This window comes from Pseudophryne corroboree, chromosome 10 (assembly GCF_028390025.1).
Source record: "Pseudophryne corroboree isolate aPseCor3 chromosome 10, aPseCor3.hap2, whole genome shotgun sequence".
NCBI lineage: Eukaryota > Metazoa > Chordata > Amphibia > Anura > Myobatrachidae > Pseudophryne > Pseudophryne corroboree.
Genome location: NC_086453.1, coordinates 30974979 through 30996748, shown reverse-complemented (window position 1 = coordinate 30996748; position 21770 = coordinate 30974979). Strand labels below are relative to the sequence as shown.

General features: G+C 50.0%; 1 protein-coding gene across 2 annotated transcripts in view; it reads right to left on the bottom strand.

The window, feature by feature from the left end:
* LOC134965879 (beta-1,4-galactosyltransferase 3-like) overlaps window positions 1–21770 on the bottom strand; it is a 133048-nt gene that overhangs the window by 6543 nt on the left and 104735 nt on the right. For both annotated transcript variants that reach the window (XM_063942268.1, XM_063942269.1), the window contains 4 exons: window positions 15263–15498; window positions 12978–13165; window positions 10501–10623; window positions 6406–6510 (listed from right to left, as the gene is read on the bottom strand). In XM_063942268.1, the coding sequence (XP_063798338.1) occupies window positions 6406–6510; window positions 10501–10623; window positions 12978–13165; window positions 15263–15498 (652 nt within the window). The remainder of the gene's footprint in view (window positions 1–6405; window positions 6511–10500; window positions 10624–12977; window positions 13166–15262; window positions 15499–21770) is intronic.

Below are 21770 nucleotides of genomic sequence, written 5' to 3'. Positions count from 1 at the left end.
CACAGTCAGGCAGCTAATTAAAGGGACAGGAAAATGTTTTTTTCAATCTTTCCTTTTAGTTGCACAATGTAAATATCAAGGGATAAATGCAGATATCTAGATCCTATGAAGGTGCATGCAGATCTATGGGGGGAATTCAATTAGCCGAGGTAACCCGTTTTCACGCAAAAAGGGCTTTTATCGCAACTCATGAAAACGGACCTATCCAATTACTCACAACTTTACCAGTGATAATGCTCCATAGGTTTTAACAGGGACACGGTGCACTATTTGGGGTTCCCGGTCACTTTATGAAGAAAACTATACCAATTTTTTTTTTAAACTCATGTCGACCTTTTTCCATGTCGACCCAATGATCCACACCCCATTCTAGCATCCGGCACCTGTGCAGTACCTCTTTCCTGCCTAGGGTGTCTCTCTCTGCTCTGGTGCTTCTAGCACACACTGGTCTTTATCTCAGCACCCCAGGCAGGAAAGTGGAACTGCACGGGCTTTGACAGGTGTAGGGTGCTAGAATGAACACTGATATCGCAGCCATTTACCCCCAAATACTTTTTTTTTTTAATGGTCAATACCAGACTTCTATACCATCTCCTATATATTTACCTTGTCTGTGCCTGGCCCTCTAACGCTGGGCAGAGTCACAGAGCCCACCCACATGTGCAGCAAGTCTCTGTGCAGAGTGTTAGGTCCTGCTGCCTGTCCGCCATCAGCAACTCGGACTCCCCGGCCGCGGCACCAGGGGCACAACACTGCCGCCGACATACACACTTACGAGGGACGGGTGGTGCAGGAGAAGCCTTTCGTAGCCCTCCCTGATCCGCGTACACAGACCCGGCGCCTCCTCCATGCACAGCGACAGGGGGGTCAGAGGGGTCCCGGGGGTGAAGTATACAGTTTTACAATTGCCGTCCGACACCGCCGCCCGCCCCCTTAGGCTGTCACTACGTTCGGCTCGGTCGTGCCGCTGCCCTTCCTACCAGAACTGCCGCAGATGCAGTGGCTCATGCAGCACTGAACCAGCGCTGCGGTATGCACACCTCTGCCCCAGCCTCCCGCCGGCGCCGAACACAAGGAGAGTGTCAATGTCGTCAGAAGGGGGGACACCAAAGTGCCAGCTGTACTGCTGTGACAGGAGCCGAGTGACATAAGCCGCTGCAGCACTCGCCTCCTGTCACAGAGAAGAGCCGGCACACACTCTCTCCAGTCTCCGGGGGCAGCCAGCATCTACAGGCAAGCTGGACACACCCCCGGAGCGAGAAAGAAAATACACGCAAGGTCACGCCCCCTTTTAAATTTAGCCACGCCCCTTTTTGTCCGCCGGGGTGGGGGGGGGGGGGGCTTATATAAACGCATGTGTATGTGTGTTGAGAAGGGGGGCTAGGGTGCTTTGGAGGGGAGGGGGTAGGAGGTGGGCCCAAGCTATCACTGTACAGGGCCCCAAGTATTCAGTTGCCGCCCGTTCGCACGTCACATTCCAACGCTGCCTCCCTCCATCCCCAGATGCTCTAACTCCACAACACAGGGCCGGCCCGACAGCCCACAGACGGGGGATGAAACGGACAGAGTGCGTGATACTGTGGAGGGAGATATCTCTGGACGCTGCACCAATTTCACAGGTGAGAGAGCAGCGCTGTGTCAGGTGCCAACTGGGAGCCAGGAGAGAGCTCTGCCACCCCGGTCTACCCTTCTGGTGTCCACCCCCTCCACAACTTAACATGCTCTCTTCGTCAGCTTCCTCTCTGGGGACTCCCTCCCTACCACCCCACGTCTCTGTATCCCCTCCCTACCGCCCTGCGTCTCTGTATCCCCTCCCTACCACCCCACGTCTCTGTATCCCCTCCCTACCGCCCTGCGTCTCTCTATCCCCTCCCTGCCGCCCTGCGTCTCTCTATCCCCTCCCTGCCGCCCTGCGTCTCTCTATCCCCTCCCTGCCGCCCTGCGTCTCTCTATCCCCTCCCTGCGTCTCTCTATCCCCTCCCTACCGCCCTGTGTCTCTGTATCCCCTCCCTACCGCTCTGCGTCTCTGTATCCCCTCCCTACCGCCCTGCATCTCTCTATCCCCTCCCTACCGCCCGCGTCTCTCTGTCCCCTCCCTACCGCTCTGCGTCTCTGTATCCCCTCCCTACCGCCCTGCGTCTCTGTATCCCCTCCCTACCGCTCTGCGTCTCTGTATCCCCTCCCTACCGCCCTGCGTCTCTGTATCCCCTCCCTACCGCTCTGCGTCTCTCTTTCCCCTCCCTACCGCCCTGTGTCTCTGTATCCCCTCCCTACCGCTCTGCGTCTCTGTATCCCCTCCCTACCGCTCTGCGTCTCTGTATCACCTCCCTACCGCTCTGCGTTTCTGTATCCCCTTCCCTACGGCCCTGCGTTTCTGTATCCCCTCCCTACCGCCCCGCGTCTCTGTATCCCCTCCCTACCGCCCTGTATCCCATACACGGTCCATACCACTGGCTCCTTGATACCTCCCTGACAAACCCTCACCAGGAGTACAGGAGCCATAACCCCCTGCGGTGCCCCCCATAGTTACCGGTATATCGGTGATGCTCCGCTCTGCCGCCTCCTCCCTATCCCTCACACAGCAAGTGCAAGGCGCAAGCCCAGCACCGAGCACATGACCGCGCTGTCCATGCCCATTGGCCCTGGTACCAGCTCCAGCCATCGCCCCCTCCTCCTACTGCGCCTGAGGGGGGCACGCACATAGCGCATGCAGAGGGGACAGGTGCACCTGCGGCCGCGTGGAGACCTTGCGTGCGCAACATGTCCGTGTTGCTACACCTGAAGGATGGTACGGTGTAGAGAGAGGACACAGCTGCCCCTGCTCCGCATTGTACCAGCACTTCCCTCTGTGTCTAATGACACCATTTACCTCTTCATGCGGGTATGTCTATATCACATACATCCTTATCCGTGTCCTATATATTGTTACAAATAAAATGACATAGGTATAGGTCCCGCACCCCCTCCCCCCACACCTGCATCCACCTCCCCGTCCACTCGCAGCATCTACATACTCCCTGCCTCATCCGCGGTCCCCCCCGCACCCGCTACATTCTGTACATCGTGCTCTGCAGGCACTGTTCACGCCGTCGCAAGGGGCTACGCCCCCTTCACCATTGGAAGCACTTTCGTCGTGCAATATTTAACCACTAACAAACCTAGGAATGCAGGTAATACTCATACAAATACTGAACCTAGGCAAGGCGTGAAGGGGTTAAGGGGGCGTAGCCCCTTTCGACGGTGTGAAGAGCGCCCGTAGGGCGCGATGAAGCACCTAGTTATCCAATATTAGTCTGTCTTTTTGGGGGGGGGCAGATTTCCCCATTATCACCTATATGTAAAACAAGCAAGAATTATTGCGCAAATGCCGATTTTGCGATCTCCTTATTTGTGCTATAAACTGAAACGGGCATACTGGCGATAAGCGGGATTGTCACGTGATAAGTGCCGTAAGTTAACGTTTTATTGCGGCTAAATGAATCCCCCAACCACTCCAGTGGTCCAGTAAAGGTGCCATTTTGTCCCTTCCCCATACGCCTTTATCATCTAGCAATCTCTATGGACAACCATTATTCTCTCACAATGGGGAATTTGTACCAAGCCTTGGAAAGAGATCAAGTGGAGAACATGCTCAAAGTAACCCATCAGCTTAGGTTATTATATCTAGAAGTCTCTTTGGGTAACTTCTCCACTTTATCTCTCTCCAAGGATTGATAAAGTACGTCTCCCCTAATATCACCATTCACTTCAATTGCTATGGTCATGGCGAATATTTTTACTAAATAAATCTACCGATCGTTTTCCAACAACTGAGACAACCAGTGGCCGATGGGATGAGTATATATACTGAAAGAGAACTGAAAGAGAACACTGAAATATACTGGAGTTACTGCAGTTCATTATTAAGTAAAATGTTTCTTTTTCTGGAAATAGCGGAGACTCAAAGGAAGAATGATCATGACAGTCAGTGTTAGAATTCAGCCATCTTTCTGCATTTCTGTCATTTACACTGCTCAAAAAAATAAAGGGAACACTAAAGTAACACATCCTAGATCTGAATGAATGAAATATTCTTATTAAAAACTTTGTTCTTTACATAGTTGAATGTGCGGACAACAAAATCACACAAAAATTATCAATGGAAATCAAATTTATTAACCCATGGAGGTCTGGATTTGGAGTCACACTCAAAATTAAAGTGGAAAAAACACACTACAGGCTGATCCAACTTTGATGTAATGCCCTTAAAACAAGTCAAAATGAGGCTCAGTAGTGTGTGTGGCCTCCACGTGCCTGTATGACCTCCCTACAACCCACACAAGTGGCTCAGGTAGTGCAGCTCATCCAGGATGGCACATCAATGCGAGCTGTGGCAAGAAGGTTTGCTGTGTCTGTCAGCGTAGTGTCCAGAGCATGGAGGTGCTACCAGGAGACAGGCCAGTACATCAGGAGACGTGGAGGAGGCCGTAGGAGGGCAACAACCTAGCAGCAGGACCGCTACCTCCGCCTTTGTGCAAGGAGGAACAGGAGGAGCACTGCCAGAGCCCTGCAAAATGACCTCCAGCAAGCCACAAATGTGCATGTGTCTACTCAAACGATCAGAAACAGACTTCATGAGAGTGGTATGAGGGCCCAACGTCCACAGGTGGGGGTTGTGCTTACAGCCCATCACCGTACAGGACGTTTGGCATTTGCCATAGAACACCAAGATCGGCAAATTCGCCACTGGCGCCCTGTGCTCTTCACAGATGAAAGCAGGTTCTCACTGAGCACATGTGACAGACGTGACAGAGTCTGGAGACGCCAAGGAGAACGTTCTGCTGCCTGCAACATCCTCCAAGCATGACCGGTTTGGCAGTGGGTCAGTAATGGTGTGGGGTGGCATTTCTTTGAGGGGCCGCACAGCCCTCCATGTGCTCACCAGAGGTAGCCTGACTGCCATTAGGTACCGAGATGAGATTCTCAGACCCCTTGGGAGACCGTATGCTGGTGCGGGTGGCCCTGGGTTCCTCCTAATGCAAGACAATGCTAGACCTCATGTGGCTGGAGTGTGTCAGCAGTTCCTGCAAGATGAAGGCATTGATGCTATGGACTGGCCCGCCCGTTCCCCAGACCTGAATCCAATTGAGCACATCTGGGACATCATGTCTCGTTCCATCCACCAACGCCACGTTGCACCACAGACTGTCCAGGAGTTGGCGGATGCTTTAGTCCAGGTCTGGGAGGAGATCCCTCAGGAGACCATCCGCCACCTCATCAGGAGTATGCCCAGGCATTGTAGGGAGGTCATACAGGCACGTGGAGGCCACACACACTACTGAGCCTCATTTTGACTTGTTTTAAGGACATTACATCAAAGTTGGATCAGCCTGTAGTGTGTTTTTCCACTTTAATTTTGAGTGCGACTCCAAATCCAGACCTCCATGGGTTAATAATTTTGATTTCCATTGATAATTTTTGTGTGATTTTGTTGTCAGCACATTCAACTATGTAAAGAACAAAGTATTTAATAAGAATATTTCATTCATTCAGATCTAGGATGTGTTATTTTAGTGTTCCCTTTATTTTTTTGAGCAGTGTATAATTGATTCAGTATTATTTCATGTGCAGTAAATCAGGATTTTGGTACTTACCGATAAATCCCTTTCTCCGATTCCACAGGGGACACTGGAGCGCAGTTACAATTGGACATACGCCTCCCCTGCTCCCCGCTAGCCTCACCGCTGTTGGTCTGACCGATGGAGTGGCCCCGACACGCGCCGCACGCAGCGGTGTCCGGCCACTATACTTACCGCTGCCGTGCTGCCAGTATCTTCTGCCGACGGAGCGGCCCCCCGACACACGCCGCACGCAGCGGTGTCCGGCCAGCTCTGGAGAACTCAGTGTCTCCTTCAGCCGGGGACCATCCTGAGCCGCCCGCAGCTGCGATGGGACCCCGCCGGCAGCCTCCCATGGTGCAGACTGGCAGAGGTAAGTATAGTGGCTGGACACCGCTGCGTGCGGCGCGTGTCGGGGCCACTCCATCGGTCAGACCAGCAGCGGTGAGGCTAGCGGGGAGCAGGGGAGCCGTATGTCCGATTGTAACTGCGCTCCGGTGTCCCCTAGTGGATGAAGGAGAAATATGGTCTATAGATCATTCCTGAATTTCCACTGTTAACGGCAGATGCAATGATACAAAGAGAGTTGATTTAATGCGTACAGGGTCACCCACGCCAAGCGGTGGCAGATCTTACGCGGGCTACGTCAGAGACATCATAGAGTCACAACGGTGTCATCACAGCCTAAACTCTGCAAAAGGAGACCGGTACACTATAAAGCCAACATTCATATCGTGTAGGTTGTAAGGTGTTAATGAACCTAGAATCTGGCGGAGAAAGGCTGTCATGGCTTAGTCTCTGGTCTTACCGTTTTGGGTTTTGTTCGTTTCCTCTGTCATGCCCGTGCTTTATCATTTTATATCTCCCGTGTCTGACTGCGGGCCGAGATATCAACATGCCGCTCAGCGCAACTCTTTGGGGGTAGGAGAAAAATCCAGTGTTATAAATAAACCCTTACACCAAAAAAAGAAATAAAAATAAAATAATCTCTCAATGAATGGCATGCAGTTTTCCTCACTCACTCTGCCAGCAACACTCTCGCACACTCTGGCCCATCTACTTCATTACCCCAAGAGCGCCTTACGGCGAGGTCACCAGCCAGTTATGGCAAATGGGTCTATTCTTGGTTTTGTACCAAATCGGACCAATTATGTATTTTGTATTAATACCTGAACGACCAGTAACACTCATTCTTCACAAAGTCAAAGCCTGATAGGACGGGCTGGGAAAAGGAATGAGGGGCACTTTAAAAACCCTGATAAGCAAAATGTCAAACCAGAAATTGCTACTGGTATGTGGGCACATACGAATGTGGGCCAATCCGAATGCTCTGATCATAACGCGTCTTTCCTTTTTTTTGTGTGCAATTAAAACACTACTAATTATTGTTATTTTTTTAATTCTTAACCACTTAACTTTTTCCCTACAAAACTGCTCAGAAATTGTATTTTAAATTTCTTAAGTTTAAAAAGTATTTTTAATAACATATTAAAATATTTAATTTAAAAAAATGTGTGTCTAGGGGGTATACTGTACTCCTCATCCCCTCCACCTTCCCAGTGTCCACAGGCCCCCATTATAAAACAAATCCCCCCCCCCCCCCCACCTCCATTGGCAATAGACCCCTCAGTGGTAATAATAGCACCTCCCACACCCCCATAGTAGCAAAACGATTCCATGTTTTTTTAAACCACCCCGTCCCCTGTAATAATCCCGTTGTGCACAACCCAACTGTGACCCATGTTTTATTTTTTGTAAATTACCCCCCCTTTCAATGGGCAAATACACCCCCCCCCCCCATACAGATCGCAGCAGAGTGCATACCAATTTGGCTGATCAGCTGCAGCAGGGGGGGACTGATCATCGGTATCCGTTCACATGGTCGACCATGTTATGGTCGACAGTCATTAGGTCGACCACTACTGGTCGACATTGACATGGTCGACATGGACACATGGTCGACACATGAAAATGGTCGACACATGAAAAGGTCGACATGAGTTTTTTTACTTTTTTTTCTTTTGGGGAACTTTTCCATACTTTATGATCCACATGGACTACGATTGAAACGGTAAAGTGTGCCGAGCGAAGCGGTAGCGAAGCGAAGGCACCATGCCCAAAGCATGGCGAGCGAAGCGAGCCATGCGAGGGGACGCGGTGCACTAATTGGGGTTCCCAGTCACTTTACGCAAAAAACGACACCAAAAAAAGTAAAAAAAAACCTCATGTCGACCTTTTCATGTGTCGACCTTTCACGTGTCAACCATTTTCATGTGTCGACCATGTGTCCATGTCGACCATGTCAATGTCGACCAATAGTGGTCGACCTAATGACGGTCGACCATAACATGGTCGACCATTCATACCGGAACCCTGATCATCAATCCCCCCTACTGCAGCTGATCAGCCAAATTGTGCTGGGAGAGGAACCAAGTTCCCCGCCCTGCACTTTGACCCCTGTCACATGTGCCCCACAATGCCGGTCACATGGCATTTTGGGGGAGCAATTCCGGCAGTGATGTTGGCGGTCAGGGAGCGTCGTGTCACTGCAGTGCATTCGGGGAGCCAGAATAGATGCGTACTTCACTTGTGTAGAATGTATCTCCTAGTCTACATGACGGGGGACACAGCGGGGCGGTGATGCCACCTGGCCAGGTAATGTACTCCTGGCTCTGGTCCGCATCACCTGCGACTATGCCAGGCATGTGGTTAAGTGACATTCACAATGCTACCCGAAACTCCTGGCCAATTTGAGGCTGCACACCTAGAGAATGGGTGATAGACTTGCAGCAGGAGGAAGAGACTGAATAGTAACACGGTAGGCAGAGTTGCATTAAGGGAAAATGATATCTAACCTACAAAGAATGCATTGTTAGTATGTATTAAAGGATCAGCAGGTCTTAAGCAATGACAGAAGTAAACATAGTGGAAATCAGACCTTGCTTAAGCAATATGGATGTCCTGCAACGCTGGTAGGCATACACAGAGTCACCGCAGTATTGTCCGCACACAGAGACACAGTAGTACTGTCCGCACACAGCGTCACCGCAGTACTGTCCGCACACAGAGACACAGTAGTACTGTCCGCACACAGAGACACAGTAGTACTGTCCGCACACAGAGACACAGTAGTACTGTCCGCACACAGCGTCACCGCAGTACTGTCCGCACACAGAGACACAGTAGTACTGTCCGCACACAGAGACACAGTAGTACTGTCCGCACACAGAGACACAGTAGTACTGTCCGCACAGAGACACAGTAGTACTGTCCGCACACAGAGACACAGTAGTACTGTCCGCACACAGAGACACAGTAGTACTGTCCGCACACAGAGTCACAGTAGTACTGTCCGCACACAGCGTCACCACAGTACTGTCCGCACACAGCGTCACCACAGTACTGTCCGCACACAGAGTCACAGTAGTACTGTCCGCACACAGAGACACAGTAGTACTGTCCGCACACAGAGACACAGTAGTACCGTCCGCACACAGAGACACAGTAGTACCGTCCGCACACAGAGTCACAGTAGTACTGTCCGCACACAGAGACACAGTAGTACTGTCCGCACACAGAGACACAGTAGTACTGTCCGCACACAGAGACACAGTAGTACTGTCCGCACACAGCGTCACCGCAGTACTGTCCGCACACAGCGTCACCGCAGTACTGTCCGCACACAGTCACAGTAGTACTGTCCGCACACAGAGACACAGTAGTACTGTCCGCACACAGAGACACAGTAGTACTGTCCGCACACAGCGTCACCGCAGTACTGTCCGCACACAGAGACACAGTAGTACTGTCCGCACACAGCGTCACCGCAGTACTGTCCGCACACAGAGACACAGTAGTACTGTCCGCACACAGAGACACAGTAGTACTGTCCGCACACAGCGTCACCGCAGTACTGTCCGCACACAGCGTCACCGCAGTACTGTCCGCACACAGCGTCACCGCAGTACTGTCCGCACACAGCGTCACCGCAGTACTGTCCGCACACAGCGTCACCGCAGTACTGTCCGCACACAGAGTCACAGTAGTACTGTCCGCACACAGAGACACAGTAGTACTGTCCGCACACAGAGACACAGTAGTACTGTCCGCACACAGAGACACAGTAGTACTGTCCGCACACAGAGACACAGTAGTACTGTCCGCACACAGCGTCACCGCAGTACTGTCCGCACACAGAGACACAGTAGTACTGTCCGCACACAGAGACACAGTAGTACTGTCCGCACACAGAGACACTGCAGTACTGTCCGCACACAGAGACACAGTAGTACTGTCCGCACACAGAGACACAGTAGTACTGTCCGCACACAGAGACACAGTAGTACTGTCCGCACACAGAGACACAGTAGTACTGTCCGCACACAGCGTCACCGCAGTACTGTCCGCACACAGCGTCACCGCAGTACTGTCCGCACACAGAGTCACAGTAGTACTGTCCGCACACAGACACAGTAGTACTGTCCGCACACAGCGTCACCGCAGCACTGTCCGCACACAGCGTCACCGCAGCACTGTCCGCACACAGCGTCACCGCAGTACTGTCCGCACACAGAGACACAGTAGTACCGCACGCACACAGAGACACAGTAGTACTGTCCGCACAGAGAGACACAGTAGTACCGCACGCACACAGAGACACAGTAGTATTGTCCGCACACAGAGTCACCGCAGTACTGTCCGCACACAGAGACACAGTAGTACTGTCCGCACAGAGTCACCGCAGTACTGTCCGCACACAGAGACACAGTAGTACTGTCCGCACACAGAGTCACAGTAGTATTGTCCGCACACAGAGACACAGTAGTATTGTCCGCACACAGAGTCACAGTATTGTCCGCACACCGAGTCACAGTATTGTCCACACACACAGCCATCATCTCACCTCACTGCAATGTCATCGTCCTCGCCTCCCCACCCCCAGTAGTTATTCGGGAAGCCGTTCATCTTCATGTACTGCTCTGGGGTGAGGGCTGAGACTCCCCCAAAGTAGGATTTGTAAGGCAGCCTGTAACAGGGAACACATGCAAGATTCAGGCATTAAGTCTGCTTCAGCTTTATAAGACCGCTCCCCCCAGCCGGATACTATCATTCCAGATAAGGCAACCTGTGGCTGGCCGGCTGTTGTGCCTTCAGGCGTGCTGAGACCTGTAGTTCCACAGCGGCTGGAAAACCACAGGTTGCTTATTTCGGAATTAACAGACACCACTGCCTACATAAATGAAACCAGCATTTGATGTCAGCCACATACACAGCAACACCTATCTCGGTGGAGAGTTCCAGAAACACTACGCAGTTAAAGCACCTACGTCCGACTTTTTTATCTGCTCACGCACCAGGGAAAACGGACTGAGCTGCGGGTGTTCAGAATTGCCATTTTTCCCAGCCGTTTTTAAAATGTCCGTTATTAAAAGTAAAAATATGCTGGGTCATAACATTGCCATCCTCAAATCGCAGCAAACTGCTCCGTTTGGCGAGCCGTGGACTTCCTTACGAATTAGGAAACGGTACACAAGAAGGGGATTCGCTGCCTGTGGCGGAGCGGCTAAGTGGAGCCAGGCGTCTTGCGTCATATGGCGCAAAAAGGATCAACTTAAATGATTAGCCTTTTTAGCGTGGGGGACGGACGGTAACTGTGCAGAAAAATTCGCAACACAATCGTGTAGAAAGCTCTCGGATACCGAAGAGCAGAACACGTTCACGCTATTACTGTCGCTGAATTGGAAGAGGTCACAGCGCTCCACTGTACTATCTGTGAGATTTGCTAGTTGCCCTGGAAAATGGATTCGGTGAATGGCTAACTTGTAATCTATAGCTTATCACGCTGTCCCTGTCCTGTCAAACTGGTTCCACCAACCTTAACACGGGTGTGGTTCATCAAATCGACAGTATCTAGGTCGACAATGTTTAGGTCGACCACTATAGGTCGACAGTCACTAGGTCGACATGGATGGAAGGTCCACAGGGTTTCTAGGTCGACATGTGCTAGGTCGACATGGATGGAAGGTCGACAGGGTTTTTAGGTCGACATGTGCTAGGTCGACAGGTCTAAAGGTCGACATGAGGATTTTTTTTGTGTGTCGTTTTCTTCGTAGAGTGACCGGGATCCCAAATTAGTGCACCGCGTCCGCTCGCCATGCTTCGGGCATGGTGCCTTCGCTCCGCTACCGCTTCGCTTGGCACAGATTACCGTTCCAATCGTAGTCCACGTGGATCGTTAAGTATGAAAAAATTCAAATAAAGAAAAAAAATTAATTGAAAAACTCATGTCGACCTTTAGACCTGTCGACCTAGCACATGTCGACCTAGAAACCCTGTCGACCTTCCATCCATGTCGACCTATAGTGGTCGACCTAAACCTTGTCGACCTAGATACTGTCGATCTTCAGACCGGATCCCCCTTAACACACCCGCTGTACATCATCGCAGCAGACTACACGTCTGCTGACGAGTTAAAAGATAGCAATTAGGACAATTATAATGCAATCGCCGAGCACATTACAAATTCAATACTCACATGACAGGGAAAGCCTGCAATACATCATTATCAGGGAGTAAACGCTTCTACAACCATTGCTATTATCTTGATGTCACGGCAATTTGTAAAGCATCTAAAGGAAGTTGTAACATGTCTAATCGGTCAAGAAGTTTAAGCCGGTATCTTAGTGGCGTAACAAATAACAGATTACATAACTGCACACCTCTGTTTCTCCTACAACATACAATCAAATACAGCTTCTCCTACTGACACTCTGGGGTCGATTCAATTCAGCAACAGTTGAATAGTGCTGGGAATTAGCTCCCGACGCTATTCAAATCAGCTAAAGTTAAGTCGGAGAATGCCCGTTTTCGCGGACTTAACAGGTTGTTTTGTCGGGAGAACGGGCATTTTCCGACTTAACTACCTGCGGCAAGGCTGATTCCCGGCAATCAGCCTCGCGCCGGCCGGGCGGCTGCTTTTTTGACGGTTTTCTTCTCTCACCCCCCGGGGGTGAGAGAAGAATTACAAACAATTGCAGGTAACTAGTAGCTGAATTGAATAGCGCCGGGAGCTAATTCCCGGCGCTATTCAATTGTTGCTGAATTGAATCGCCCCAATGAGTTCATTTTCCTTTTTTAATAATTTTTCCTATACAAGCCAAGCTCCAGAGCCGCAGTGGTTCCAACATGCGGTGGTGGCAGCGACTAGCGTCCTAGAACCGGGGACACCTTGCTGGAACACAGAGTCGGTCCGGTGACTGAGCTGCACCAGGACTGGCCCGTAACGGAAGATTACTTACACTAAGCGAAACCCTACACATCTGTAAAGCAGGTAAGTCGCTTACAAAATGACCAATGGGAGGAGGAGACAAAACTACTCACTTGTATCCAAACTTATCCATGGCGATGGATGCATGCTTGGGGAACTTGTCACAGGTGTATAAGTTGCGATCGTCCTCCGGGATGAGGTCCACATCGTGATAGAATAGGCAGTTCCAATCCTCATCCTTCATGGCTTCTTTGAAGCCTACGTTCAGCAATTTAGCTCGATTGAAAGTGGCATTCCCTGCCTGGAGAAAACCAAGACATAAGTCACGTGGGATCAACAAAGATATAGATTTAGTATTTCTTATTCTTAGTACTGATGATCTAGGATCCTTATACAGTATCAACACAGCAGTCTACCACAGCAATCTTACGGTTTTACCAAAGTGCTACAAAAACCAAGAAGCCTCCTAGTTAAACGAATTAAAAGAAGCACCAGACACTAGAGGTCACATGACCCTTTCCAGGCACCGGGAACCCGACATGACTATCTCTCCGAGTGTGGAATACTTGTTTGCCTTTACACCGATCCCTCACACCTCTTTGTGCCTCAGTGACGTCACTAGATACCGGTGAAATTACTGGCACGCACCAGACATAACTACGGACTTACCCAATATCCAATTGGGTCCAGTATGAAGCACATTTGCCAATAGGTTAAGTTTAGCAAGGGTATGTAGAGAGTGTGTCGGTGGAATTGTGGGGCTTTCGGACTGACTTCCTGCACCAAGGACAAGGTTGGTGCCATAGCACACTGAAAACGACAGCAGCTTTGTGGTCAAATCCACTTACCTGCCATTTACTCGCTATATAACGCACTTATGGTAATGCTGGATTTGCATATTTTTGTTCGCATCCCCAAAGAGGGCTGTATACAATAATACACAAACCTGGGGTTAGATAGGGCTGCAGGTTCTCATGCCGTTGCCGGCGATTGTACGCCGTTTCGGGACGAGTTAACTGGAATGACCCCCAAGAGTATGCAAATGTTCTAAATATCTGTATACAGCTCTGACTTGCGCTCAACTCTGAAACGGCCCCCGTAATGTGGGAAAGCAGCCATAAAGCAAAATCTCTAGGAAATGCAGCGGCCGGACCCTGCACAAACCGCTGTTACGTGGCCAGCAATACAATGCAGAGGTAACGTGGCTGAACGTGGGCACGCTGCTGTAAGGCAGGGAATAGTCAGACAGAAAAAGGATGTAAGGGGAAATATGTGCAGCAGACGTGCATGATAATATATCCGCTTTATATGGAATTGGGCGCACGCCAAAACAAACCACATGCTTATCACCAGGCTACTCCAGCCACAGCACGCCCTGTCACTTCGCATGTGATTTAAGATGGTCACAAAATATCAGGGAAGGGATCTATTTTTACCAATTCCCTTTAACCATTTAAATATCCAGAAGATCTAAAATGCAAGTGATTCCAACATGAACAGGAGTCTAGTAATAGTGGTTTATAATAATTTGTACACATAACATGGGCAAAAGAATGCAGACACCCGAACATCACACACATTCTAAACCCAATGGAAGGTACAGCTGACTGGGGCAGCTCTGCCAGGGAAGACATCTGACAAACTGCTGTGTTGGGGGCTAGGCTGCAAGTCACGGAGCCCTTCAGTAAGACCCATTCTACCGCTAATGTTAAACCACGGAGACTGCATGGCGGTGTGCTTGGCGTTATGCACCTGATCGCAGTGGGTATGGCTTAAATCACCAAATGTACTAGTATTGGGGATGTGTGTACATATGCACATACAAAAGCACACACTCCAGTCTACAGACACGCAGAACTCTAGTTTTTTTTCTTGCAAAGATCCAGTGAGTAAAGAAGTCTATTATATGTCGCGTTATTATCACAAATAATCCCCTGGGTAACACAGCAGGTGTAACGCCTTTAAATATAAGACTGTGCCCTGCATTCCCTGTTATATTCCTATGTTTTACAGTTACTGTTTGTGTCGACTAGACGTGTCCCTCGACAAGGGCCCGCCGCTCAGCAGTCTCCCCGACAAAGAGCCCGCCGCGCAGCAGTCTCCCCGACAAAGAGCCCGCCGCTCAGCAGTCTCCCCGACAAAGAGCCCGCCGCGCAGCAGTCTCCCCGACAAAGGGCCCGCCGCACAGCAGTCTCCGGTTAAAACATGGGATCTGCTCGCTTAATTGTGCAACCTCAGCCCTCTGCTATAGCCAGTGGCAGGCATTTGGTCACTCTGGCCAACCACTGTACCATCTGTGGGCCACTAGGTGGCCGTATATCACTGCTGAGCCATGCACTCACACGTCTAGCGGTGGGCAGTTCTAATCCCAAAGGCCTCTGCAGTGCCGTCTGCTTACCTGATGGATGATGTAAATCCCGTAGTCCAGCTGCTGCCTCTGCAGGAACGGATGCAAATAATACAACAGATACTTGAGGTGCTGCTCCCTGTTGCGATGAGGGATTATGACGGCAGTTTTATGGGTGGACTCGCAGTCAGGCGGCTTGTAGCGGCCTCCTTTGGTCACATAAGGGTTCTTGCGCACCACATCTTCCAGTGTCAGGGTCTCTGGCAGCTGTACCCGGATGGGTCCTCCTGCAGTCAGGAAGGGAAAGCTATGTCAGTATCGAATAAAACGGGCTTGAAAAGCAGCCAAATCACAGGACTTATGTGACATGCTTATAGAGGTCACGCAATAGTTACAAATGCTGTAAACGCTCCCATAGCCCAGCAGGAACATGTCATACTGTAGAACCATCAGCTTCTCATCCTCCACCAGTGGCAGCACCCAAACCACCGTGCCAAGTGCACAATGCCGCCCCTCCTCACCCCTGCTTATCACAGATGGCCCAAACGACTCGACCAACGGAGATAAACAGCGGTGACCCTCCGACTAGCGGTGACCCTGGGGCGACCCAGAATACCGGCACCCCTGCTTTCTACAGTTTCTTTTTTCTTGTTTCTCCCCTTTGCAGTATTAAGTGTCCCGGTCCCGCCAAAGAAGAATAAAATAAAAACAACAGGCGTCCAAAGCTATGACCTCCGTCCGCGTACAGCAACTAAAAGAAATGGACACAGCAATGGCGGCCCGGGAGGCGGATTTTTTGCGGCGTAGCATAAAATGCACCAGTCCTTCATGACCCAGCTTCTGATGATGCAGGAGCGTCTGTCATGGGAATCTCAGGAGCGACCATTCACTTTCCCCGAGTGCTTGCTCCCTCGCACTCAAGTGCACCCTGCACAGCCACCACACCCAGCAGGGCCCACCTCGCCCTAGATCACCCTTGTAACACCTACGACAGAGGGCCTTACTATTACCCTAGTGCACCTCCAGCCAGCCCACAAAGCACGGATTACACAGTGTGTAGAAATTTGCCTTTTCTTAATGGGCAATGTGTTGATTGCTTGGTATTCTTACTTGTGGTAAAGCGTAATAGGCATGGCTTTTAGTAAGCCTTTGTTATTTTATTTGTAAGCCCTTTCCTATAAATAGAACACACGTTAATGTGTGGCAAACCAAACATTTTCATATTAATATGTTTTTGTCCATAGTTTTTTTTTGTGCCTCGTCATCGTTTTGCAGGGCTGACCCGGGTTCAGTGTGAACGGGGTCTACTCGGAAATAGCCCCGCTTGGAGTTGGGTCTCACTAGGCTTCTTCCCGTGTTCAAAATACCGGGTTGGACTCGGGGTTCTGGGGTAAAAGGGGCATTAGTGCAATATCTTGCCCCAGACTCACGTAATTGCAGGTAACTTAGACCTGCTACAGTATGTTACTTTGGAGAAAAAAAATCACAGACTGAGGGGAATCCCAATGACAGAATACAGATGGTAATAAACACACGCTCGTACTGAGGCTGTAAAACAGTAGCTACCCTCTGTATGTAAACACACCCAAGGCAACCTAAGAGTTGTTAGCAAACCAATAAAGTTAGCAATTGGGCAAAACCATGCTGAACTGCAGGTGGGGCAGATGTAACATGTGCAGAGAGAGTTAGATTTGGGTGGGTTATATTGTTTCTGTGCAGGGTAAATACTGGCTGCTTTATTTTTATACTGCAATTCAGATTTCAGTTTGAACACACCCTGCCCAAACCTAACTCTCTCTGCACATATTACATCTGTCCCAGCTGCACTGCAGCACGGTTCTGCCCAATTGTTAACAACTCTGAATAACCCCCTAAATGATATATGTGATCATTGACAGCCAATGCGCTGAAAGTGGAGGATGTCGCAGGATGTTCCCCAGGAGTGCACTGTTCATCTTCCTGCCACTATATGGGCTGTTCCCTTCCTCAGTGACACTCCCGAATATTCATAGATCCCCAGAGTCCCGAACTGATGCAGACATACAAATTAAAAGACAGAAGCTATACAGCTGTAACACAGCAAATGTAGCATATGTGTTGTGTGTTCCAACATCCATGTCATGTAATCAGCGGTCACGTTCGGGCGTGGACACCTCACGTCCTACTTGCTTGCTGGCTGTCCGGAGGAAGGGTCCTACTGTTCCGCCTCGGACTACGGCCATTTATAAAGAGGACATTACCTTTATATGTACAGTAGTAGAAAATATCGGTATCACAGTTGTATAATATTAATCCTTGGCTTGCAGGATGGCTCATTAAAAGGCTATTATTTCACACACATTAAGCGTAATTACATTTTGAATCTCTTTATAACCAGTAAAGTGCTGACATTTGAGTTCTACGCTTTCATAATTATCCGATAGCATTATCTGTACACACAGAAGGTGGACGCTAAGGGCTCGTTCTGCTTGCGCTTGTAAGAATAATTTGGCTACAGTCTCTAGTCAGAGCTGCAGGACCATCAGCCGTAGTCCTGGCGCTCAGACATGCAATTATGTTATTGGGCTAACGCAGCGTATACTGTGACTGTCCGCTGCTCTGCGGACGCTGGATTTTCATCAGGAATCCTCCCTTTGCATTAAATAGACAAGGGGTCCCTGGGAAGAGTACCTCGCCATTCATATGGGGAAAAAGGTGTGGTGGGGGGGGGGGGGGGGGTCCCCAGAAATGATAATTTTTGGGCTTTTTAGAATATTCAATCACTCCCTCCTGTAGGAACCGTCCAGGGCAGCTCAGATCCATAATATATCAATCTGAGTAATGATTGGCAGACTTTCCTGATAACGCTTTCAGTAAGGGAAAACTGATGGGTTGTTACCAACCCGCAGCGTCAGGTGTGAAACAATAAAAGAGGAGGCGGCAAGCGTAACCATTTAAATGGACAATAAAAGCGGAGAGATTAATTTCCAACTGAGCGTGGAGTTTACAGGCAGACAACCAGCAGCCAAGAAGCTAGATACGCAACAATAACTGCTGTGTGTAAAGTGATAAATGATTTTATGGCCTTGGTGCACGAGTGCTGGAGTGAGATAAATACCATAGTAATGCATGTGCTTTATCAGGAGTGGAATTTATGGTAGACACACTTGTAATTAGGGTGAAGTAGCCCAGCATGCCCCCCCCAACACACCCCTAAACGATATCATCTGGCAGTGCATAGTGTGGGATGATGTACGGACATCAATCAGAAGTGTCAGAAGACAAGAGGTAACAAAATCCACCGTCAGCTTAATTCTTCCCGTGTCTTCTAACACACGCCAAGAAAATAACCCTAAACTGTAACTACAGAGAGCTCAACCCCGCTCTGGTGTGCTGCAGAAACTGGCGAGGTGGTCCGTCTTCTCCACAATAGCCGCTGAGCCTCTATCATCGCTACACACGTCACGCTGCACAGTGCATCTTATAGGGGTATATTCAATTAGAGTCGGATCCATTCCGACATGCATTTGTCAGAATGGATCCGACAAGGGCTATTCAATGAACGGCCAAATCCGACTGCTGCCGACAGCACTCAGCTGCTTTCCCGTCCTCCTCCTAGCTCATGCTGATCATCGCTGCCGGGAGAGGGGAGCCTGGCCAGAGGGACGCCCATCGGAGGTAGTGCCCTGCAGCCCGCCGCCCCGCTCCCCCGTCTCATGTCCTCAATCAGACTTTTTTTTAAAGTCGAATTGAGATTGTCGGAAAGGGGGCCAAAACCTGTCGGATTTGGCTCCGTTTCCGACAGAAGCACGCGGATCGGCGGCTATTCCGCCGATCCACGTGCTTTCCGACAAGTCTAATTTCCCGACTTGTCAGAAAACTGAGGGGGGAATTGAATAGATCGGAATCCCTTCCGACCCAAAAAAAAAGTCGAAACCTGCCGTCTTTCCGACAAGACGCAGGTTTCGACTCTAATTGAATATACCCCATAGATGGAAATCGGCAGTAAGGGTTTAAGCAGGTAAGTACAGCCCCAGCAATTAGCGCAGGCATTATACTACTGTTACCATAACGGGAGTGATCAGAGAGAGAACAGCAGTCAGAACACACATACATACATACATACATACATACACACACACACACACACACACACACACAGACACACACACACAGACACACACACACCGTGTGACAGCTCTAGCAGTATCATCCTGGAATTATTGCTCATCTCTCAATCACACTTCCTATCTATATCTGACTGACTCGGCACAGGATGCACAGACGCTTCACAGACAGATCTACCAACAAAGAGTTGTGTTTAGTTTTATTCGTACTTTCCATGAGCAATTCAAGCCAAATATTTATCTGGCTCAGTAAAGGGAAATAAAAAGTTGTATTGTGTCAGTTTTAGGGATGTGTCAGTGTGCAATGATTCGGTTCCTCTACAGGAGCAGAGGTGTCTCCGTCCTAGATCTTACATCACACTCAAACACATGTATACACCTCATCATACCCCTCTCTCAGTAGAAGGTGGAGCTGGTAACAATGGGGCAGATGTATTAAGCCTGGGGGAACGGCATACTCTTTGGCGGCTGTATGAACTCATTTTATAGAGGTGCAACTAACACCAGTGTCACAATGCATTATGATGCCAAGAGACTGATGTCACCAAACTGTGCTGCTGGGGGAGGGGACCCTGCTGCTCCCACTATATAACTCTCAGTCTGTGGCTTCCTGCTGCCTCCATTCCCCTCCTCACATCATGTCACTGCCCCTGTCACATGCTGCCCTGTCCTCACTGACACATCACTCATCTCCTGATATACTCTGTGCTGCAGCTGGCCCTGCTCCTCCTATAACTCTCAGTCTGTGGCTTCCTGCTGCCTCCATTCCCCTCCTCACTTCATGTCACTGCCCCTGTCACATGCAGCCCTGTCCTCACTGACACATCACTCATCTCCTGATATACTCTGTGCTGCTGGGTATTCGGATCCTTCCACTATATAACTCTCAGTCTGTGGCTTCCTGCTGTCTCCATCCCCCTCCTCACATCATGTCACTGCCCCTGTCACATGCAGCCCTGTCCTCACTGACACATCACTCATCTCCTGATATACTCTGTGCTGCTGGGGCCCCTGCTCCTTCCGCTATATAACTCTCAGTCTGTGGCTTCCTGCTGCCTCCATTCCACTCCTCACATCATGTCACATGCAGCCCTGTCCTCACTGACACATCACTCATCTCCTGATATACTCTGTGCTGCTGGGGGACCCTACTCCTCCCACTATATAACTCTCAGTCTGTGACTTCCTGCTGCCTCCATTCCCCTCCTCACATCATGTGACTGCCCCTGTCACATGCTGCCCTGTCCTCACTGGCACATCACTCATCTCCTGATATACTCTGTGCTGCTGGGGAACCTGCTTCTTCCACTATATAATTCTCAGTCTGTGGCTTCCTGCTGCCTCCATATCCTCCTCACATCATGTCACTGCCCCTGTCACATGCAGCCCTGTCCTCACTGACACATCACTCATCTCCTGATATACTCTGTGCTGCTGGGGCCCCTGCTCCTTCCGCTATATAACTCTCAGTCTGTGGCCTCCTGCTGTCTCCATTCCCCTCCTCACATCATGTCACTGCCCCTGTCACATGCAGCCCTGTCCTCACTGACACATCACTCATCTCCTGATATACTCTGTGCTGCTGGGTATTCGGATCCTTCCACTATATAACCCTCAGTCTGTGGCTTCCTGCTGTCTCCATCCCCCTCCTCACATCATGTCACTGCCCCTGTCACATGCAGCCCTGTCCTCATAACAATCACATCAGGATACACAAGTTAATATTCTGCACTCTTAGAACTGGCTCCACAAGGAGGAGCCCCCTGAACAGGAATAAAAATGGAGCCAGGACTGAGTAGATCTTTGGACAATTATAACTCAGCAATTTCCAGGCCTCGAACAAACGACCATGGAAACCGGACAATCAGCACGTCTCACGCCATCAGCAAAGCCGCATGAACGCCAAACAACGTAAGTGATTGGACAGGTAGCAAAACGCTCTCAGACGTGTATTCGCTGTGTGTCCATCTCCACGTAGCCTCCAGCAACATATATTCCTGCACTGGAAAACACAATGGGACACCTGCACCAGCCCTGTGTATATTACACACTGCCCCATGCTGCATTGCAGCTCTCAGGTGCATTACCTGGAACACCTGTGTGTCGGAGACCAAACATCCACACACACTGGAGATGGCCGGACGGCTTGACCCCAGTTAGCACTGCAAGTCACAGCATGCCAGTCGCAATAGCCCAAGAAACTGAAACACATGTAATTTGTCCTTACATATAATTTGTGTGTAACAATGGGTGTGGTTCATCTATTATAAATGACCTGTATTAACCCTGATGCTTTCCTAACACTGTCACACAGTCTGTATTTCACTCATGAACCCACTGTACTCAGAAGTAGACGGGGAGAGTGGATGTCATCCCCAGAGACTAGTGGTCTCCCTAGATGGGGGAGGGGGGCGTTCGCATGATGTGACGAGGAGGAGAATCTCTCAGCTGGA